The sequence below is a fragment of the Silurus meridionalis genome, chromosome 1 (assembly GCF_014805685.1).
Source record: "Silurus meridionalis isolate SWU-2019-XX chromosome 1, ASM1480568v1, whole genome shotgun sequence".
NCBI classification, from domain to species: domain Eukaryota; kingdom Metazoa; phylum Chordata; class Actinopteri; order Siluriformes; family Siluridae; genus Silurus; species Silurus meridionalis.
The window spans coordinates 24976647-25000061 of NC_060884.1; the positions used below are offsets into that span (position 1 = coordinate 24976647).

Genomic DNA, 23415 nt, shown 5'->3' on the forward strand with positions numbered 1-23415 from the left:
ATGCATAAAACAATTTGCAGTCTATTATTTACTCTATTGTACCCAAGCCAAAGGTGACTGGTGATGTAGAAAAACAAAAAAAATTCAGCAATTTTACTGGAGCGATTTTATTAACAGCATAGCAAAAAACCTGAATGCAAAAGCACAGAAATAACTTAACACACAATGCCCATATTTCCTTTTGCTGAAATGCTCCTAATGTTATTCTTTTAATACTCTCAGTTTGGTTAGGTTCCAGCTCCTATCATGCCTGTGCAAGATGATTAAAGTTTTTCAGCTGGAACCGAGTAAAAATGTAGGCAGCCTCAGGAGCCTTTGATGACTGGGGTGAAGATATCTGGGATTTCTGTAATGCATGATGATGTAAATGTAGCACATTTCGAAAAAAAAAAGAAACTTGAGAACAATATGTTGGCAAAAGCATTTCATATGCGAAATAAAGCAAGACATGTACCTTTTTGAGGATGGTGTTGTCAGGAGGTACATCTCTTCGTCCAAGTGAGTAAGGGGCCCAATGTGTGCTTGGAGAGACCACCTCCTGACCATTATCTAAAATATTGCTTTGTTGCGATGGAGTCTGTAAAAAGATTGCTCAGTAAATCTATGCACTCTATAGCATCTACGGTACATGACTAGTCCTTCATTTCAAAGAGCAACTTTAATTTATTTTCTGTGCAACTTTCATACATCTGTGAAAAAAATATTAATGGTTACATTCAGGTCACATATGTCATATTCATGTCCGTATTGAAATTAACAAGAGAAATCTATTTTAATTTATTAGTAAAAACAAGAGAAGTATTGAATCAATTGGCCCTCATATGTAGCGGGCTATACTGTAGATTTAACATAGCATGAAAATGGACTTTGATTAGATTATAGGATGACGTGTCTGTAGAGGGCATTTGCAGTTTGTTGTGTAATACAACTCTCAGATCATATTCACAGTTCATCTGCATGGCATAACTGTATGTGTGAAGGAAGTAGAGTTGTGACTGTTCTAACTCCACACTGCTGCTACTGTATTAAACACTGCAGCTATTTAGGAATATTTGTGATTTAGTCTTTGCATAGGGGTCGTACAAAGGAACAGAAGTATGTGTAAGACAAATAAGACAGTTACATATGACCTAATTAAAAGATTTTTTCAGAATATCATATGCCAGTGTTTCTGTAAGCCCTTGGAGGGACAGAGGCAACAGAAGGTGAACAAAGCAAACACAGAGACTGCACACATGCAACACAGACACCTGAATATAGTCACACAACAATGAGACAGTACCTAGCCTGAAAACGCTCACACATGAAATTGTTAGATTTGTGTTAAACAGTGAAATATGAGGAATGACTTTTCACAGTGAATTATTTCCAAATATACCACAGCTCTGTCATATATGATTGGTCAGATGCTTATTAAGTGTTGATTCACTGGCTACAACAGCAGCTCTCAGAGTGTCAGGCTACAAGATAAATTACAGGTTTATAGTTTTGCACTGGTCTAATATGATAATAGGTTTTACTGTATTTCCATAATAACAATGAATTCATGATTAGAATTAATTTAGTGTTATTTAATCTGCTGGTATAGTTGAACGTTTCTGTAGGAAAAGAGTTTACATTCATGAAAGGGGTTTCTTTTATCTACACTTTATGATAGTCAGTATGTTTTAGCACACAGAAAAGCCTTTAGGACTTTCATGCTTTGCGGTTGTTTGGTAACATGGAAAGCTGCATTTGTTTATACTATTAATAAAAGCAACAACAACAACAAGCTAAGTTTTAAACTGTTTTCTGTTTACATGCTAAATGGACATTACTCAATAATAAATGTAGCAACAAATGCAGGCAAAACATGAATGCGATCATTACAATCATTGGCAAACTGCTGTGGTATAAGAGGAATAAAACAAAGAGGGATGTGCTGTTATTGAAAAATAATAAATTCCACTATTGAGTATTTCCCTATAACAGCACAGCCTGTCATGTTTTATTCCTTACGCATTATTTAGAGTTTATTAAAAATAACTGAGGTATGGCAAAAGGTCTCAAATAATGTGTGTGGGGTTTTTTTTCTTTTAAGCAGAAGCTGGATTTAAAAGATATTATAAGAAAGTTCATTAAACAATTGGCCTCATAGCTCCATTGCATTGGAGCTAATTGTATTTCTTCTGTATATACTCACTTTTGGTAGAGGTAGCCACTGAGTTGTTTGGTTTTCATGCTTTGTGTTATTGTAAAAGTTTATTGTCATGCTTCTGCTGGCATGCGGTGCAGCATAGCCTCCAGAGTACAGCATGCCGAAGTTTACTGTGTTGTGCTTAAGGACAGCGCTCTGATTGAGGAAAACAACCACATGACATGAATGAATGGGTGTGCCACATAGAAAGTCAAAGGCTGCTGCCGGGGTGGAGGGTTACATTTGACTGCACCACACAGACTGCGTAGCTGCAACAGAGTTGAGAAGCTTGACCAACAGAAAACTGTACAGAACATTATTACTGCCAACACAGCAAACACAAACACACATTTATATAAAACTAACAATAACAACAGTGGGTGACTAAGATTAGTGGACAACATAGTAGACTGTTCACAGAAACATAGCATAGCCGTTAACCCTGTATCAGACTGAATACAAATTTAGTTGTATTAGCCGTTGTTGTTTGCTATACAGAATTAACGTAGAAACGTCAGTGTACAACGCATACATTTTTGTTGAGGAGTTGTACTTTTCTACTGAACAGTAGGTCTTGGCTTGGCAAATGAACCATAAAATAGCATATTATTGCTTTTTTAAGTGTACCTACTTTATGTACTTATTAAGAATTTGAAGCATGTTTTGCCCAGGTAGCATACAAATTAAAAGCAGGATATTTGGGCAGAACTACAATAAAATCAATTAATAGGTCAAATGCAATCAAAAAATTATTGTTTTGTTTACAGTTTCTGGTTAGAATGATACATCTTTAATAGTGACTGTACTTTATCTGAAAGTTGTAATTTCCTTTTTCTGGTGGCTTTTTAAAGATAACATCACAGTTATAGTAATTTATAATTTTATACAAGTTAAACCAAAATTCTAAACTGCTTCCTAAATAGGGTAGATCATAAATATAATAAATAAAGTTTCATGATTTTTTTATATTAACATCAATTCATTTTCATTCGTACAGCGCTTTTAACAATGGACATTTTCTCAAAGCAGCTTTACAGAAATAAAGTGGTAATTAAGTTGTGTAAAAGAGTGTATACGTTTAGTGCCTATAAGTTTATCTTATAGGCATTATCTTATAGAAACCATCTTGCTAGTTAGATATCACTAAGACGAAAATAAGTCCATAGACTAAAAAACATAGCGATATCTACAGTGGTGTGAAAAAGTGTTCCTGATTTCTTATTTTTTTTGCATGTTTGTCACAGTTTAATGAATCAGATCATCAAATCAATTTAAATATTAGTAAAAGATAACAAAAATGAACACACTATGCAGTTTTTAAATGAAGGTTTTTATTATTTAGGGAAAACAAAATCCAAAGCTACATGACCCTGTGTGAAGTGTTTGCCCCCAAACCTAATAACTGGTTGGGCCACCCTTAGCAGCAACAACTGCAACCAAGCGTTTGCGATAACTTGCAATGAGTCTGTTACAGCACTGTGGAGGAATTTTGGTTCACTCATATATGCAGAATTTTTGTAATTCAGCAACAGTGGAGGGTTTTTTGAGCATTAACCACCTTTTCAAGGTCATGCCACAGCATCTCAATTGGATTCAGGTCAGGACTTTGACTAGGCCACTCCAAAGTCTTCATTTTGTTTTTCTTCAGCCATTTAGAGGTGGTCTTGCTGGTGTGTTTTGGATCATTGTCCTGCTGCAGAACCTATGTTCGCTTCAGCTTGAGGTCACAAACAGATGGGCAGACATTCCCCTTCAGGATTTTTTGGTAAACAGCAGAGTTAATGGTTCCATTTATCACAGCAAGTCTTCCAGGTCCTGAAGCAGCAAAACAGCCCCAGACCATCACACTACCACCACCATATTTTACTGATGATCTTTTTCTGAAATGCGGTGTTACTTTTACGGCAGATGTAATGTAACACACCTTCCGAAAAGTTCAACTTTTGTCTCGTAATTTCACAGAGTATTTTCTCAAAGGTCTTGGGGATCATCAAGATATTTTCTGGCAAAACTGAGACGAGCCTTCATGTTCTTTTTGCTCAGCAGCAGTTTTCGTCTTGGAACTCTGCTATGCAGACCATTTTGCCCAGTCTCGTTCTCATGGTGGAGTCATACACACTGAGCTTAACTGAGGCAAATAAGGCCTGCAGATCTTTGGATCTTGTTGTGGGGTCCTTTGTGACCTCATGGATAAGTTGTCGCTGTGCTCTTGGGGTAATTTTGGTCGGCTGGCCACTCCTGGAAAGGTTTTCCACTGTTCAATGTCTTTGCCATTTGTGAATAATGGCTCTCACTACGGTTTGCTGGAGTCCCAAAGCTTTAGAAATGGCTTTACATCCTTTACCAGACTGACAGATCTCAATTACTTTCTTTTTTATTTGTTTCTGAATTTCTTTGGATCTTGGCATGATGTCTAGCTTTTGCGGATCTTTTGGGCTACACTTTGTCAGGCAGGTCCTATTTAGGAGATTTCTTGATTGCGAAAAGGTGTGGCAGTAATCATGCCTGGGTGTGTCTAGAGAAATTTAACTCAGGTGTGATAAACCACAGTTTTAAAAGGGGGGCAAACACTTTCACACAGGGCCATGGATTTTTTTAATAACTAAAAACTGCATGTTGTGTTTACTTGTATTATATTTTACTAATATTAAAATTAGTTTGATGAACTGAAGTGTGACAAGCATGCAAATAAATAAGAAATCAGGAAGGGGGCAAACACTTTTTCACACCACTGTATATGATGGTATACTAAAATAAGCACATGTGCCAGAAATGTAGATTAGTAGTCAGGAACATGTAATTACTAAAACTTTCTTACCCGGTCTAGCCGTTTTGCCTCTATGTGCCTTAGGAGCTGTTGTCTCCAGTCTACTGGCATTTTGGAGGTCATGTCCTCTGGTTTCTGTGGAAAAGGCCTCATCTTCATATCAGTGTCAAGGCTCTTCTCAGTGCATGTACTAATATTATAATCTGAAGGCAATTTCTCTAGCAGGGCAGCCATGGTGGGGCGTGCAGACACGGGCCGAGCTTGCGATGCCCCATAAGTCTCTGTACTGTAGCTCCTTGCCGACAGTGGGCGACGCTGTGTCAGACTTTTTGTGGGGTATCCCATAATAGGCTTTTTAGGTTCTTGATAAGATGAGTATTCCTCTTCATACCTACCATTCCTCTTGTGGAACTGAGAATCAGCCATGTTGGACAAGCTATTCTGTGCATCCATCATAGCTTTAAGCTGTTGGGGTCTGTTGTAATGCTCTGCCATTTGGTGCTCTTGAGCTTCTGCTACCCTGCGAAACAGTGCCATCTCTGTCGAACTTACCAAGGAATCTGCCCTCCGCAAGAAACCTGGACGGGACCGTTGAGGCTGGGCGGCAAACTGTTGAGGAATTGCATCATCGGTGACAGGTGGTTGAGAAAAGGCAAACATTTGCTCCATTGGCTGATAACCCTGGTAGCCTCGGGGGCTAATAAGCTCCTTTGGCAGTGTCTTGCCTGGTTGATTCACATATTCAGGGGTATTGGGAAATGGTGGAGGGATCCTTCGGTCTGCTTTCAACACATCCATGGCTCCTTTAGGGTTAAAACTTTGGTCAAATTGATAAACCTTTTTTGGGATAGCAGGTTTCTGTTGTTGAATCGATTTATTTGTGCCAAAGCTGTCAAGGTCGTCATCCAGCATGGGAGCAGACTGGCTCCGGGACATGCTATGTTCAAGAGGTCCTGGAAGGTCAGCTCTGTCCACACTACCCTGATTCTCTATGCTAGAGCTGTAGCTGTCCAAGGGAATGCTGTACACCTTGTATGATCCAATATCAATTTCGTCTATGCTCTGGGACTTTTTAAATTTTGACTTTACCTCCTTCATCATTGGGGAAGGTCTTTCAGAGCTCTTGCTTATGACCAAGGTGTTGCCCTTATTTGGTTCATTGCGACCTTGAACATGTGCAAAGACATTAGCCTGACCTTGCCCTGTCCCTGAGTCTCTGGAGTCCAGGAATCCCCAGGCTCCTGAAGAGGGGAAAGTACCAGGTAGGTCACCCATTTCCTGCTCAAAGTCTTTGCGGTCAGGGTTGGGGCTGTTTGCTGGGGTAATTTCCAGTTTGGAGGGGAATGCTGTACGATCCTCAAAGGGGCTAGGAGTCCTTGTCCAGTTCTGCCAGGGATTTGGGGGAGGAGGCACTTCAGCATCGGGAGTTGTACGGAAAGAGTGTGATGTCTGGTCCAGCTCCAATGGGACACCCATGATGCGATCTTGTCTCATTAAAGGACGTCGCCCATGTGCGACTGAGGCACTACGAGGCTTTGTGCCCAGCATAGGGTTCCCACTACTACTGCTGGGAGTCTCAGCTGGCGACTCCTCTGCTACAAACCCTGTATTGTCATAGTGGGGGGCATCATTCCAGCTGTCGAAGGTGTCACTGAGTGGCCGTCTCTCACCCCGCTGCTGCAGGGTACTGGAGGGGGGTGTCTCTCTGTGACTGAGCAGAGGCTTTGTCTCTATGGGCTTTGGGAAAGACTGAGCAAGTCTGAATAGAAAACCAAAAAAAATAAAATAAACTGAGGAATGGAACCTTCGTAAAGGCATAAATACAGAAACATGCAGTATTATTGTGAGAGAAATTAAGAGTAGCTGCTAATGCTTGTGCTGTTTAAGAAAGGGGGAAAGAAGGATAACTAATTTCTATGCTCATGATGAAGAGAAAAAACATTGTATTTTGCCAGTACTGTACTTCATAAGACTGTATGCATTTTAATAGAGTTTTTATATGATTTAAACACATCTACCTAGCATCATCAATGCTTGTAGGATTTTAAGAAAGATTTTTAGTGAATTTACAACCCTGTTGATAAACATACTGATTTTGCACACTAAGAATAACTGTCATCCTACCTGACATGATCAGCACTAATACTAATAATTCCATTCTGTTCTGTAGTTCTTTTTAGAGTGTCCTCGTAGTGACATTAAATCTGAATATTGTGCACAATTATTAGAAAAATTCTATGCAAAGTAGGGCTCTAACAATTCTTCGAATAATTTGAGTGAATCGAATACAAAAAAGCATAAAGCAAATTATTTACTTTATTTAGTCCATTTAACTACTGTACACACGGAGCACTGAGCTTTCCCACAGGCTATTATTACTGAGGAATCACACGCTAAACTCTAGACCACCCCAGGGTTTCATTTACTGTATAAAAGCACAACCTTTCCACGCAAAGGTTGTGCACACTATCTGTGTCATCAATTCCCCTTTCTCGCCTTTCCACGTTGTGTGCACGCAGGGCTGAGCTTACTTACAGGTGCATGCTTTCTCCCATCAAGTTTGTTTTTGTTTTTATAAATCAAAACCTTTGCGTGGAAAGTGGCATACACCATGTTTAGAAATAAGACCTCTGGACAGGTAAACACAGAAGACGCTGCAGAATTAAAATAGAGAAACGAAAAGAAAACAGCGAGGGGAAAGGAGAAAATTCAGTCTAAAGAACACAACAGAAAGTTTTTTAAAGTTTGGGATAATTTAAAACTAAAACATAAAGAAAAAACATACAGTTTTTTTTTAAGTAATTTTGAAAGTGATATCTCTATTTTTATTTATGATTTTTATTTATAAACTTGTATTTGCATTTTGACATAATATGGCAATTAAAGGCACTAAATGGGTATAGTTAAATAAAATATTTTTCTAAAAAGCAAACAAATTACTTGTTCATTTTAAGAGGCCTGTTTTTTTTTCTCTTGGATATTAAGTTTTGCTCTTTAATGAAGAAAAAGTCATTTTTATCCGATTACTCGATTAATCAATGGAAAAATCGATAGAATACTTAATTACTAAAATAATCGATAGCTGCAGCACTAATGCAACGTAACATATAATCTGATGATACTCAATAAACTGGCAAAAATCGATTGTGGTCATTATTATTAAATGGTATAAGAATGATCTAGACTTGAGGTAATCTAAAGGCATATAAGATAGCTTGAAGCTTTAAAAATTCTTGTTAACGAAACAGAGACTTTAAATGTAACATTATAAATGTTTTATTATACTTGCATGTTAGCAGGCCACCACAGAATAACTAAACAAATCAAACTAATTTATGAGCTGTCATATCACCAAATGGCACAGGTGTGCTCGCAGTTGAAGACCACTGGCAGGCAAAATATTTGTTGATTGTTGCCAACCTGTTTGTCCAGTGGGTCTGTGATGGACCCTCTTTGGCAGCATTCTGCATTGAGCTGACATTGCCAGGAGGGTTGGAGGAACCTGAAGAGCCCTGCGAGGGGGAGTAGTCTGAGTAGGTGGCTGATGATCCACTGTTGTTCAAGCAGTGCATTTTGTCTGGGTCTGAGTCATCGATGGATTCTGAATGAGAGGAAATCCATATCAGTGTTGTATCCTTCATGTTCATAACAGCACTTTCTGCGATGGATATAATGGCTGTGCTTTAGTAGGTGCATGAGGAGGACATGAAGTGAAATGAAGTGATATATATATATATAAATATCAGTAGCGGGCTGTGCATTTGGCACCTGGGCCTTTAGTGAGGACTTACCCGACTTAATCCACCTCTTAATACCACCACTATCACGTCGCAATTATAGAAACCATCAATACTCTACTATACTATACTATACTGCTCGTTTTCACTGATCTGGAAGTGGAGAACAAACCCTTTCCCGGGCTGAGACAAGCTATCTAGCTTCGGGGTTGGCCAACCTCCTTACAATGTCTAGCTTTTCTTCAAAATGGATTTTTGAGTATGTCCGTGACCAAATCAATTTCCCTTCCCCTGTAGGCATAAAAAAAAGATTTCAGCCTCTATGTGCTGCCATGTCAATCTAATCTGCCCAGGGCCTTCAAAGTCTGTACTGCTGGCCTTTTTACCATAGTCTCTATTAGCAACAGGTCTGCTTCTTTAACCAAACAGATTTCAAATTCGCTTCACAGAGCCAGCTAGCTGGCCCAGAATAGTATCAGCATTTTTCGGTCCTCTGATTGGTTAGTCAAAGGGGAACTGTTACAGCCAAGTTTAACTGGCAAAACTCATCTGTAGTGCTCCGCACACATTAATACATTTTAATTAGACCTTTTTATGCCTACTAAGGAAGATAAATTAATTTGGTCTCAGACATACCTAAAAATAAATTTTTTAGAAAAGCTAGACATCATGAGGAGAGGTCCACCAACCCCGAAGCTAGCTAGCTTGTCTCAGCCCAGGAAAGGGTTTGTTCACCATTTCCAGACCAGTGAATACGAGCAGCACCACTGGCTTACAGCCGCTGAGGAGCGGTGCAAATTATGAGTATACATCCCTGGTAAGTAGGTTGGATTTTATGTACATTTTTAATGTTTTTGTCATGTTATTAGACATATATTGATTATGAACTGCTCCAAATGATGTAGGTGGCACAGTTGCGGTTGTAGTGTAGAGGTTTAGTAAAAATAGTATTCACCCTCAATATGCTAAATGCCTCTCTTTCTGTAATGCCACGTATTGTTATATTGCGTTTTTGTATAGTATTGATGGTTTCTATAATTGCGGCATGATAGTGGTGGATTAAGTTGGGTAAGTCAGCACTGAAGGCCCAAATACCAAATGCATGGCCTGCCACTGAGATATATATACAGTTGCATCTCAATTAAATTATTTATTTTAGTAATTCAATACAAAAAGTGACTTTCATTTTGATAATTATGGCTACAGCAAATGAAAACCCAAAATTCACTATCTCAGAAAATTAGAATATTGTGCAAAAGTTCAATATTGGAGATTCGTGGTGTCACACTCTAATCAGCTAATTAACTCAAAACACCTGCAGAGGTTTCCTGAACCTTTAAATGGTGTCTCAGTCTGGTTCAAGCTACACAATCATGGGGAAAGGCTTGTTGTCACGTCGTCATTATGAAGATGATCATTGACACCCTGCACATGGAGGATAACACATAAAAGGTCATCGCCAAAGAATCTGGCTGTTCAGAGAATACTGTATCCAAGCACATTAATGGAAAGTTAAATCGAAGGAACAAAATGTGGTATAAAAAGGTGAAACAAAGCCCGTCCAAGAATTTGGGGGAAGAATTTCCAAGAAGAGTGGACTGCAGGTGGTGTCAGTGCTTCAAGAGCCACCATGTACAGACGGATCCATGAGCTACAACTGACACATTCTTTGTGTCAAGCCACTCCTGAACCAGAGATAACGTCAGATGTGTCTTACCTGGGCAAAGGAAAAGAAAGACTGAACTGTTGCTAAGTGGGCCAAAGCGGTCTTTTCAGATGAAAGAAAATTTTGCATTTCATTTAATTTCATCCAAGTTGCTTGAGGTCCAGTGTAAAGTTTACATAGTCAGTGGTGGTTTGGGGAATCATGTCATCTGTGGTTCTGGTCCACTGTGTTTTATCAGGTCCAAGGTCAGCACAGCGGGCTACCAGGGTCTTAGAGCGATTAATTCTTCCCTCTGCTGACCAGCTTTATGGAGATGCTAATTTAAATTTCCAACAGGACTTGGCACCTGCCCACACTGCCAACAGTACTAATACCTGGTTTAAGGACCCTTGTATCCATGTGGTTGATTGGCCGGCAAACTCCCCCGACCTAAACCCCATGGAGAATCTATTGGGTATTGGAAAGAGGAAGATATGAGACACCAGATCCAAAAACGTAGAAGAGCTGAAGGCCGCTATCAGAGCAACCTGGGCTTCCATAACACGCCAACAGCTTCACAGGCCGATCGCCTCCATGCCACACCGCATTGCTGTAGTAATTAATGCAAAGGGAGCCCCAACTAAGTATTGAGTTCTGTACATGTTTATACTTATCAGTAGTTCAGCATTTTTGTGTTCAAAATCTTTTTTTTTTTTTTTTTGGTCTGAAGTAGTATTCTAATTTTCCGAGATACTGAATTTTAGGTTTTCATTAGCTGTAAGCCATAATCATTAAAATGAAAAGAAATAAACACTTGAAATATATCAGTCTGTGTGTGATAAATCCATATAATATGAGTTTCACTTTTTGTATTGAATTACTAAAATGAATAAACTTTTTAATGATATTCTAATTTATTGAGATGCACCTGTATATATTTATATCAACTGAAGAAACTGATATAAAGTCAATATTTCAAAATACTGAGATCTAAAAATAATAAGCAAAATAAAGTATACATTACAAGAATTACTTATGTGTAGATGTTTTCCTCTGCATACCTTTTTTATCTTTTCCCAACAATACAACCTTTGGCTTGTACATAGGGGGTTCCACCAGAGTTGGCCTCATGTCAGAAATCCGGATATCATTAGGTGAACCTTGCATTGAATCCTGGGAAAATAAATGTAAGACTATTTATCTGGTTTATGCACATGCATGTTTTCTAGTCAACTAAATAAAAAAAGGCACTGTAAATTCTAATATCATAGGACTAAAAGCCACTAAATTTTAACTTCCTTTCTATGTGTGTACTTATTGTATATATGTTTACTACATACAGTAGTTATCAGACTGAAATTTGATTGATCAAAACATGTTGATCAAATTTTTTTTGCAGCTCTGACAGTTTTGATCTGTATTTTCAAACCTCGTTCACAAGAACTCAAATGTATAATAATAAATTGTGAAAAAAATATTAAACAAAAAAATGTACTGTAGATAGTACTAATATAAACATTAATGGTCTGAATCCTAAATGTCAGCACACTGGAATAATAGCAAAGCATTTTTAAGGCACAGCACTTTGCATTTCTATTTTTCAGTAATGTTACCAGCTTTAAATTGTTTTCATTAGTATAATATGAGAAAATATATATAGAAAAAGATAAGTAATTACAAAAACTGACTTGCATAGCAGACATTCCACAGCATTGCATTCCACAGCATGTTTTAAAAGCATTAATTAATTATAATTCAAAATTAAGAATTATTGTAATTGCTGGCAAATCAGTACAGAATAATAGTAATAAAACACTCTGGGACATGCTTTTATAAGAAAACAAGAAAATTTGGGGGGTACTGCACCAACCTGCAATGGATTATTTTCCATCAACATATGCTATCATCTTTCAGTTTTCTTATAATAAATGTCTTGTTGTCATGGTCATGTTGTCCTATTTATATTATCTTTAAAATATTGGCCTAAAATAAGCCTCGTTTCTTAAAAAAAACCCGCAACATTTATGTTTCCATTGCATAGGGTTTTTTTTTAGATTATACATGATAATTATATTTGTGAGAGCAGCACAAAAAGAAGTCTTAATTAGACCTTGTTCATAATATATACAGTAGGTAATTTGTTTAATCAATATGACTATATGCTAAGATCGGTGTGTTTAAATATTTACACTTATTGGAATGGCATCTATTTTTCAAATGCTCTTATAAACATAAAAGTCTTCATATAATAAAAAGCATTAGATTATTGTGAAAAAGCAACTCAAGCGTAGTTCTTTTCACTTATCTAAAAAAAGATAAACACCATGTCAGGAAAGGAACCTTCAAATGTTAGAATGAGAGCCCTGACTTAGTCATCGTTCTGTAAATGTATTTATAAAAGCATTTTTAAGTGACAGATTGATGTGCATTAAAGATAAATATAAATATATATCAGGTTATAAAACCTCAGAAACAATTATGTGATAAGAACACTTTCCCAAAGGCTTTCATTAAGTGAAGCTTAACAGAGATGTAGATCTAAAGTCAAAACATTTATTAAGTTGAATTTCTCATTCACTTCAATTATCCAGTGACTCACATTCTTCTTTCATCATAACATTCATGCTTCTGAACACACCCATCAGCTCAACCAATTGAATATGATTAAACAGGATGTCTGAGGCTGAATATTTTTGCATCTTTTTTGTATAAACTTTAACATTTACTTGCCATTTCTGTCTCAGACATGCTGTTGAAATACTGTGTACTGAGTTTTCCTAAACCGGCTGCTGAACACTGGATGCACAGCACAAACAGCTGCAGAGCACAGCAGACCACATGCCATCTGGTCACCTCCCACCCTCCTAAACGTATCTCTGTTCTCATATTTTGTTTCAGACCATCGCTTCTCATTTCTCGTCCTCATTCTCAGCCTCAGGTTATGCCATCTCAACATTCCATACAATATCTCAAAAACCTTGCAAGCCTGATTTATGCTTCCTTCTGAATAGTTTTTCTAGGGCCATCAGTGAGCAGGAAAGAAGCAGTATGGAAAGTCACTTCAAATCAACTTTAAATCCAACCTGGCTGGTAAAGAAATGTGAAGTATGGCAGGAATACAGTAGGTGCAAGCTCTGACCCTGTCTCACACCTACTTGTGCATTTCAAATGCATTAATCTAATCATGCAATAGTGTTGAGTGAGTTTATAACCACTAGTTATTAGCTTGAGAAGTTTTGACTGCATAAGCAACTGAAAAATGCAGAAGAAAAATGCAGACGTTAATGTACTAATAGGATCTGAACAGATCTAGACCCTTTCAAAACGTCTCGCCTGTTTTGCATGTTTGCCATAACAAATATGAGTGTTATGGTATTTATATGGTAGTATTTTTCATAAGTATAAAACAGAAGGTGGAGTATATGCAAATGGATTCATTTAGCACTTGATATTTGATGTCCGCCATAGCATCACACATCTAATAACAAAAGCAGCCAAAGGAAGCCTTTGAAAAAGTTGTGAATATTATTATTAGGAAAATCCTAGATTGAGGATTATAAGCAGCTAATTTATTTTAACTGACCACAGCTCCACGTTTCTTTTGGCTCACAACACTTGTTAATTCACAAGAATAAAATGACTGCAACCAAAAGAAAATGTATACCGTAATTTCCGGACTATAAAGTGCACCTATATATAAGCCGCACCCACTGAATTTTACAGATATTTTTATTTTCAACATAAAAAGCCACAACCGTCTATAAGCCGCAGGTGTCTACACTAATGAACTTTACACAGGCTTTAACGAAAGACACGTTACACACGGTGTAACGGGTGAAATATATTGCGCTTCCTTTAGGAGCATAGCGGTATTTTGGGAATAGCCTGGCACTGCATTTTTCCGCATGTGTTCAATACAAAGATTATGTCCTTATTATTTTCTGATGCTCATTTCTAAGTTTTTTTGACTAACCCGTAATGCTGTTGCCAAGAAAAATAAAAAAGCACGAGTTTTGGAAACCTGTCTGTTCCAAATATGATTTCTGTTGCAACTGGAGTTAGCAAGCTATCCCATGACCCAGACTCAACGCGTTACAACGGCTTGTATCTAAACAGTAGCCTACCAAGAAAGTTATTGTTCACTGTCTTCCTTCTTCCTTTCACAACTATTTCTCTCAGGAGTTTTCTTTTGGCATCGTCGCGCGTTTAAAAAAAACATTTTTTCTCCCGATGCCGTGCAGCACAGAACACAGGTGAGGTGTGTTTTTTCGTTTCCGTTCGGAAATTTCATTGGTCTAATGTTATGTCGCTCAGTTTTTTGGCTTGAAGTTTGTAAAACCGGGAACAACCCAGGAAAAATTCATAAATTAGCTGCCTCGTTGTTTAAGCCGCGGGGTTCAAAACGTAGGAAAAAAGTAGCGGCTTATAGTCCGAAAAATACGGTAGTTATGATAAAGTGTCATTTCTTTGGGGTGAAGTTTATTTGCATTAGGTCTGTCAACTGGGTTGGGTGAGGAAGCATAAAAGTGTGTCCATAATATCACTGTAACATGGAGCATAGATGAAAAAATGCTGCAGCTAAAGTAAAAAAAAATTTTTGTTTTTTCTCTGGAGTTTCTTTACTTATTAGAATCTTAACTCATCAGGGTATAGTAGTGTATACTGTATGTTAGAGGTATTGTGTAGACTACATAAAGGAATGGAAACCATGTAGTGTATTAATACTACTAGTATGTAGTACTAATACTAATAGTTTACATTAAACTACCAGTAGTCAGCAGCATTTCGTGTTCCCCATTAATGCAGCATGCCCAAAAAAATTAAAAGCCTCAAGTCACACAATGCATGTGATGCACTGTGAAGAATTTATTCATGTGGTGCAATTCTATAATGTCAGTTTTCAACAAAACTTTGACATCCAAATGTCAGGTGAAAACAACAAAACATTTTTCAACAGTTTTCACGTGTTTCTCTTCTTCCTATTTATTATCCGCCCTCACATTTAATGGACAGCTAAGATTCTCTGTTTTAAATGCTCATGGTTTTCCACAGTTAGTTTCAAATGCTTGTCTGAAGCAGCTCGGATGAAACATAAACCAGGCTTTTGTGACTGTAGCAAATTAACATGCTGATGAGAACTAAATCAACAGCAAAAAAAAAAAAAGAAATCCATAAGCAACATTCATTGTTCTTAGCATGCTATCATACTGGTGGTTGGAATACTATTTAAAACTGATCATAAGCAATGCCTATATTTTCCGATATTTTTCTTTTTTATTCATATTCTTCTCTCTTTTCTCTCGTCAGCTTCTGTTCAATATATTACTTTTGTTCAGGTAAAACAAGTCACTCCACCAGTAAATCGTCTGCTGTCTGGTTTCTCAGCCACTTACTATGAGGCAGAAACAGGAAGAGGAAGTAAGGGCCAGGCTTGTATTCTCTGGCTGTTGCGGCTTGGGAACGATGCGGTGTAAAGAAATCTAAGCAAAACAAACATACATACACACAAACATACAAACAAACACACAAAATGGAGGATTTTCTATGGAGGTCTAGAAAGAAAAGAATGTATAAGAAGCATGGGGTCATGACTTCAGTCCTCCCAGTGCCCCATAACCCTTCAAGTGGTGCATTATGCAGTTTGTCTGCAGGCTCTCAGAGGCTGTTGGTGGTAGCACTGTGCATTGCAATGAACACAACACACACTGTGTGTAACTTAACACATATATATGCAGTTTTGCACAAAGCATTAGAAATGTGTTTTCGAATGCATGGGTTGGTCTTGATAATGTGCAGAAGCCTTCTGCCTTCTGTAACTTTACTGGTTTCATCTGAATTCAATCAGAAATCTCTTTATTTTTGATTCTAAAAACCTTTTTCTGTTATATTGTAATAAACTGACATAATAGTCAGCTCTTTTTGGCTAATTATACCTCATAACAAACTAATATGTTCTGTGTTCTTATTTCTCTTCAGACTTTACCTCAGAATTCTCCTCAGACATTTCTTGAAATTTATCCTCAAGTTTCCTCTTCAGACTTCTCTTTAAAAAGTTTCCTCAAGACTTTCACTTCATATTTCTCTTCAGACCTTATCTCCGGACTTCTCCCCAGACTTATTTTCAGGCTACTCTTCCATAATCCTTCTCACACTTCCTCTCAGATATCTCTTCCGACTTCTCCTCAGACTTTTTTTTTCCTTAAATCTCTCCTCTGACTACTCCTTGGATTCTCTTCACATTTTCATAGACCATTTACTCAGACTTCTTACAGACATGTGGAGTACATACTTTGTTTGTGAAAATGTTTTTCCATTGTCATGTTCAGTTTATCGCTTGGTTACTTTATTGTCATTGATAGCTGGGTTAATAACACAATAGCAAACATTGTTTTGTAAATGTTCCTTATAAAGGAGTGTATTCAACAATTTTTTAGTCAATCACAAATCCTGATTCATATAGTGTTCTTGATTTTCCAATGAATTAATAAAAATTAATAGTATACTATTTCAACACAGTGCAGGAATATTTAAAACATTACCAGAATGCTATGTTTAGAACTTTAGAATCTATCCTTCGTAGAACCCACTGAATACTTGTTGAACTTTCATGAACATTTTCTCAGAATCAGTAATTTGGAAGCACAAAAACCAACATAGCTTTCTCTGAACAGAAGCTTTTCCAGGCTTCATCACACTTAAAGTTAAACACCAACCATCTGACGTAAACCCCACTCTGTGGAAAGGCAAATTAAGTTTATTCTTGTTTTTCAATTGGAAAACTCTCAATAACGATGTGAACTGAAACCTGAATCCTAGCAACGAGAATCATGGCAACGCTAAGCTTTTAATGGTTGCCAATCAGCAGGCTCGGAGTGCACTTGACATTTTAGACTGACCTTTTTCTCTGTTTGCTCAATGATCTCAGCTGCAGAATGAACAAAGTTCTAAAGAGTATCAAAGGATCAAACACGTGAATGTGCTTCTCAGCTTGACCTGTAGGACCATCTGTCTCTCCCCAATACAATTTTTAAACATGACTCATTTAAATATAAATAAATACATCCTTATTAGCCATGTTCACAAGAATTCAAACACGTGCTGTAATGATTATAAAATAAAATAAGATTTATTCCTGCAAACGTATCTCAGCAAATGATTAAATGATTTTTAATCATTGTTCAGTACACACACATATTCTCAGTACTTTTAAACAAAGCGGCAGTTCTGGCCTGGTCATCAGCAGGTGGCAGGCTTTGAGAGACAAAACGTTCCCAATGATTTCTGCTCACTTACTCCCTACAGCTTATTCTCCAATGTCTTATCTTTGATGAACACTTCCTGACATGTCAACTATTATAGCACAATGACAATAAAAGATTAGAATCAGAGACCAAACAATCTTTTCCAGAGTTGTACAATTTTCTTAATTATTTCTTCTTTTAGTCTTTTGATACTTGGAAATAGCAAGTTAAATATTAAAGGAGCATAAAACCATAGATGAAAATAAATAAATAAATAAATTATATATAAATAAATAAATTATATATATATATATATATATATATATATATATATATATATATATATATATATATATATAATTTTAATTATTCTATATTTAAAATATTAACTATTTCATGCTATATTTAAAATGAAATAGTTAATATTTTAAATATAGAATAATTAAAAATTATTATTGCCCAAGTTCTACTCGTGCTGAATTGATAATCACCTGGATTCTAAATACTATAGTAATAAAAATAGTCCACCCCTGTAATTACCCAAGGACCATTTAGAGTAAACATACCAAATTCCCTTCAAATTGTAATAATCTCTACGTCTTTACTCTTCTACATACATACATGTATACTGTAACGATCTATTATCCTTCCACCTGGAAGATGATGGAATTCATAGAGAGTCTGGTTCCTTTCAAGGTTTTTTCCTCCTAAAGCTTCAGGGAGATTTTTCTAACCTCCCATGGCAGATATGCCACCCACATTGAAATAATTTCAGCAGAACCCAAGTTACCCCTGATTTTATATCAGAGCAGACGAGAATCTCTTTACAGCATTGGTATAAATTGATTCTGGCCCTTTTCTTAACACGGATGTATTACAGTATCAAATGAGCTATTGTGGCATCTTTTCTTAGATTTATGGTTTAAACAGCCGGCTTTGCATTATTGACCAAAAAAGTACATTTTCCATAGTTGACAGTTTTTGTCCTGCGCAATGACACTGTCAGAAATGTACTTCGGGAAAAAAAGGTTTCGGTGTACAAAAAGCAAGAGCAAAGAAAAACAGCTGTACCTCAGAGCTCTCATTTAGATCCTCCTTGTCCTTCCGCTTTGGAATGTCTATTGCCGAGTTCATGTGAACACCTTGCTCTGGCAGAGGAGGCTTGGAGAATTCTTTAACCTCCCTCTCTGAGACCTGCCAACACACAGCAACTATTCAACAAAAATAAAAATGAAGGTAGCCTACAACAAACTGTGTAATTCCACATATTTAAAATGGTCTGCAGGTGTGGTGTTCCCACAGAGGGAGACACTGTATACCAAATTGAGGTTACCTCCTTGGGTGCAATATGCCACTTTGGCTCATATGCATCTGTGCTATGGAGCTCAATGTTGGTGCCTGAGGAACATTTCTCTGTACTAAGAGGGTGAGTGGTTTTGCCCACCATATTCTGAACCGACTTCACCATGTTCTTTAGATCCTCTGGGTAAGGGGTGGGATATCGTTTCAGATTAATCTCAACCTATAGAGAAAACGAATAGAATGAGATACAAAGAAAGGTTTAAAATATTATATTAAATGTATATTTTACTCCAAATATAACTTTTATATAATTAAAAGTATTTATAAAGATCAAAAATCATATGAAACACAGTCAAACTTCTTTTTATATGTTACAACATAAGTTTCCAAAACCACACCTTTTTAAATAGCATTTTATTCTCAAAATATGTATGTGGCAAAATTATTGACACCCCTAATAAATACATTATCCAGCAAGAACTGTTGTTGTCCGTGGCCTGTTTTCTTCAGTTAAAAAATATTTATTATTGTCAAAAGTATACTTAATAAATGGTTTCACATGCCTGAGACAGTTGGATTTTTACCCACAAATAAGGAAATGAAGACACTGTGACACCCACAACTAATGATTACGATCCCAAAGGTCGTATTATTCACTATACTTAACCTGCATGACATCAAACTGTTTGAAAATGTTGACAGAAAGCCTTTTTCTAACAGATTCTCACAAAATGGAGCACCAAAGTTGAAATGTTATTAGAAATACAGCAGGCAACATATGTCACATAAAACCAGAATAAAAAATTCACACTCCAGCCTGTTTAGTGAAAAAAGCACACTGCAAATGTGATAAAGAACTTGATACGGACTGCACAACATGGCAGTGGATCCTTCATGGTTTATGGCTGTTTTGTGGCTTTAAGTACCAGAATATTTTTCACAGAAATTATTTCTATTTCCAATAGTTTAAAACTTTGCAGAGATAGAGCTTTCAAGAAAATGATGATTAAATCACCATAGACATGCTTGAAAAAAACACATCTCTAGATTAAAACTTGTCACCTGAACTGAAGAAGAAAGTCAACATCTGTAAAGCAAACAGAATAAGATAGAATAAAATGTTCTTAAAGATATACATTTGTCTCAGCCATGTCAAACATTCCGGAATTAGACTTTTACTAGTAAAGTCTTTGCCCATAAACAAGTTTAAACTGTGTTCAATTAAAACATCCCTGTTTAATGTCAAAACACCGGGTGCCAATAATTCTAAAAGACACTGTAGTTCTTATTGTAAAAGAACAATTGATGTTTAACAAGCCTTTATGAAGGACACACCAAAGAAGTCCTGAGACACAAAAGAAGTCTAGGGAACCTTGACTTTTGCAGAGTTGTCCTCCTCCTCTTTCTTGTCCTCAAAGTCAAACGCCACAGTCATCCTTTGCTGCCTCTGTTCCTCCCAGAGAGCTGGGTTGAAGCTGTCGGTGTCTGACTGGTAATCTGCAGGCACATTATGTTCAAAATCAGTGTTCCAAACACAAAGACCATCTAACTCAAATTCAGAAATATTGCGGTGATGTTGAAATTAGCCATGTCAATGGACAAGTTGTTAAACTTTTTTTCACCTTCATCATGCCGAGGCTGCTGGGGGAACATGTAGTTTGTAAGCACCCTCTGTTTGGTCTCAGGATGAGCCTCTGTTTGAAGAGGGATAAGGGCTTTGGACTGTAAATAGAAAAGACCTTTAATTATCACAATATTATAATGACAAAATAATAAGAATATTATAAATCCGATGGACAACTTGTATAAATGAGTCAACCAGACTTTGCCCCACATCCAAATTATAGTATTATAGTATTATATATACCTTTATATCAGTTTATTTGCTATTCATGATATTTGATTTCATTAATTTGATACACAGAATGGTATGAAGAGGTGAGGCCAGGCCTTATTACTTTCTAGCCTAGACTGTAGATTCCTCAAGTGTTACATTAGTTAATTATAAGAATGACTCACTCCCAAGACACATTCATTAACATTGGTGGGCGGTCAGGGCCCGCAAAGCCTTCTTTGCTGGCCTAAACACTATCAGAAGCACTGACCTACATTTACAACCTAAACAGTACCCAACAGTTTATTTCTCTTTATTTCATAGCGTTTCTCCTGGCTTCACTGCTTCCAGTACGTGTAAGTGGATGTTAGATTTTTTGTCCAATCAGATTTCAGCCTTTATGTGCTGCCATGTCAATCTAATCTGCCCATGGCTTGCAAAGTCTGTTCTGCTGGCCTTTTTTTCCATAGTCTCCTTAAAAAATAAATGTTTTTTTAACCAATCAGATTTAATATTCGTCTTACATAAAAGTGTCAGCAGTTTTTATAGCGCGCTGCACACACAAATACATCAGAGTTAGACTTTTTACGCCTACGGAGTAAGAGAAATTGATTTGGTCACGGACATACTTAAAAATACATTTTCAAGAAAAGGTAGACATTGTGAGGAGAGGTCGGCCAACCCTGAAGCTAGCTAGCTTGTCTCAGCCCGGGAAAGGGTTTGTTCTCCACTTCCAGACCAGTGAATACGAGCGGTACCACTGACTTACAGCCTCTGAGGAGTGGTGCAAATTATGAGTATACATCTCTGGTGAGTAGGTTGTATTGTATTTACATTTTAATGTTTTTGTCATGTTATTAGACAAATATCAATTTTGAACTGCTCCAGATAATGTAGATGGCACAGTTGCAGTTGTAGTGTAGAGGTTTGAGATTGTATTAACTGGGTTTTTTGCTTTAGTAAAATGGTATTCACCCTCCATATGTGAAATGCCTCTCTCTCTGTAATGCTATGCGTTGTTATATGGCATTTTCCTATTGTATTGATGGTTTCTATAATTGCATGATAGTAGTGGTATTAAGAGGTGGATTAAGTTGGGTAAGTCCCCACTGAAGGCCCAGGTACTAAATGCATGGCCCGCCACTGTTCATTACACATCCTAAGACAAACAGACAGACCACCTTAAATGTTAAATTTTTTAAAGCTGCTTTGGGACAATATCTGTTGTGAAAAGCGCTATAGAAATAAACTTGACTTGACTTGACTTGACAGACAGATAGATTACTACCTAGCTATACTTGAAAATAATAGTTTAAACGCTTGATTAAAATCAGTGGTTAGCTCCAGATTTGCAGGTATTCCTGCACAATAACGTGCCATGCGTCCAGAAATCTCGGTTCTACACTGTTGGAGTGTAGATAGCAAGAGAAAAAAAAAGGTAAATAAAATTCTGCAACTTATCCAAAAAATGTAACACAGACCTGCAATTATCGATATGTCCCCAAATAAGCCCTAAGTATTCGGACCACATTTGAAAATGCCTCAAGTCACATTTGTCACATTTTAAGGCTGCAAATAAGTAAAAAAAAAAAAGCACCTGATTGTCAGATAGCCAGAGTGCAGCCAAGTCTTTTAGTTTAGTGAAAGTGTAGGGAAGATTCTTCAACCTAACAAAAAGAGAAGTCCATGCTTAGAAAATGCCGATCAATACATATACATATATACAAAAACATATATTTCAATGCATATATTTCTCAATAAAAATCTATCATTAAATACAGTTGTGAAAGGCATAAATCCAATATTTCAATGCCAGGTCTTTAAACAGCTGCTGTGTTTTAGCTAATGGTTGGCTTTAATTAGTATGGGTCCAGTGTAGTATGATCAAAGCACACTGCACATCACTTATTAAGAGCTGACTTAATTAACCTGCTCACACAGTATTCATTACTAATACAGAGAATGATAGTCTAACTGAAGAATATAAAGCATAACTCTCACTGTCAAATACTCAAATCTGATTAGCCAGAAAGTGTTGATTAATTTTCTGTAACAGCAGTTTTGACAATAGTGGCAACAGTACATCAGACAACAGGTTTAAAGTATATAGATGGGCTTTTTCCAATGGTTCATAGTTTCTATACCAACAATTTATTTACAGGTATGCTTCACATAAAACTAATTATAATTGTTATTACTTAAAAACAAAAAAGCATGATGTCTACTTTCAATAAGGAGTCTTAAGTATGAGATATTTATAACAATCAGTCATTTTAAACACATTGAGAAAAGAGAACCTTTTTGTGCTTTTTTGTTTTTTGCCACATTTAAGCTTAAGCTCAATTAACTTTAAGAGAGAAGAAGGTTAATAATAATAAGATGAAGATTGTTATTATTATTATTATTATTATTATTATTATTATTATTATTAATAATAATAATAATATAAAAAATTGCACTGTTTAGTCAGCCACTATTGATAACTATTATAAAAAGTTACATTCACTGACATTTATTTAACAATAAATGGTTAAAAGTCATATTTCTTTTATAAATTCATTGTGAATTGTGAAACACTGAAATGTGACTGGAAAACTTGGAAAATCATCCTTCTGTTTTGGTCATTGAATACAGTTGATACATGTCTAACTTGATAGGAATCAATATTTATTTTCAGTGTGTTCATAGAGACTATATAATAGATGTGCACTTG

General features: G+C 36.6%; 1 protein-coding gene across 17 annotated transcripts in view; it reads right to left on the reverse strand.

Moving 5' to 3' along the window:
- lrrc7 (leucine rich repeat containing 7) overlaps positions 1-23415 on the reverse strand; it is a 145914-nt gene that overhangs the window by 6748 nt on the left and 115751 nt on the right. For 10 of the 17 annotated variants that reach the window (XM_046838743.1, XM_046839676.1, XM_046838585.1 and 7 more), the window contains 11 exons: positions 22300-22369; positions 20491-20590; positions 20241-20365; positions 18900-19088; positions 18638-18760; positions 15719-15805; positions 11387-11498; positions 8364-8544; positions 4995-6702; positions 2183-2332; positions 455-577 (listed from right to left, as the gene is read on the reverse strand). In XM_046838743.1, coding sequence (XP_046694699.1) covers positions 455-577; positions 2183-2332; positions 4995-6702; positions 8364-8544; positions 11387-11498; positions 15719-15805; positions 18638-18760; positions 18900-19088; positions 20241-20365; positions 20491-20590; positions 22300-22369 — 2968 coding nt within the window. Of the gene's footprint in view, positions 1-454; positions 578-2182; positions 2333-4994; positions 6703-8363; positions 8547-11386; positions 11499-15718; positions 15806-18637; positions 18761-18899; positions 19089-20240; positions 20366-20490; positions 20591-22299; positions 22370-23415 lie in introns of those variants that run through there. The other 7 variants (XM_046839830.1, XM_046839087.1, XM_046839177.1 and 4 more) reach the window with 3 other exon arrangements.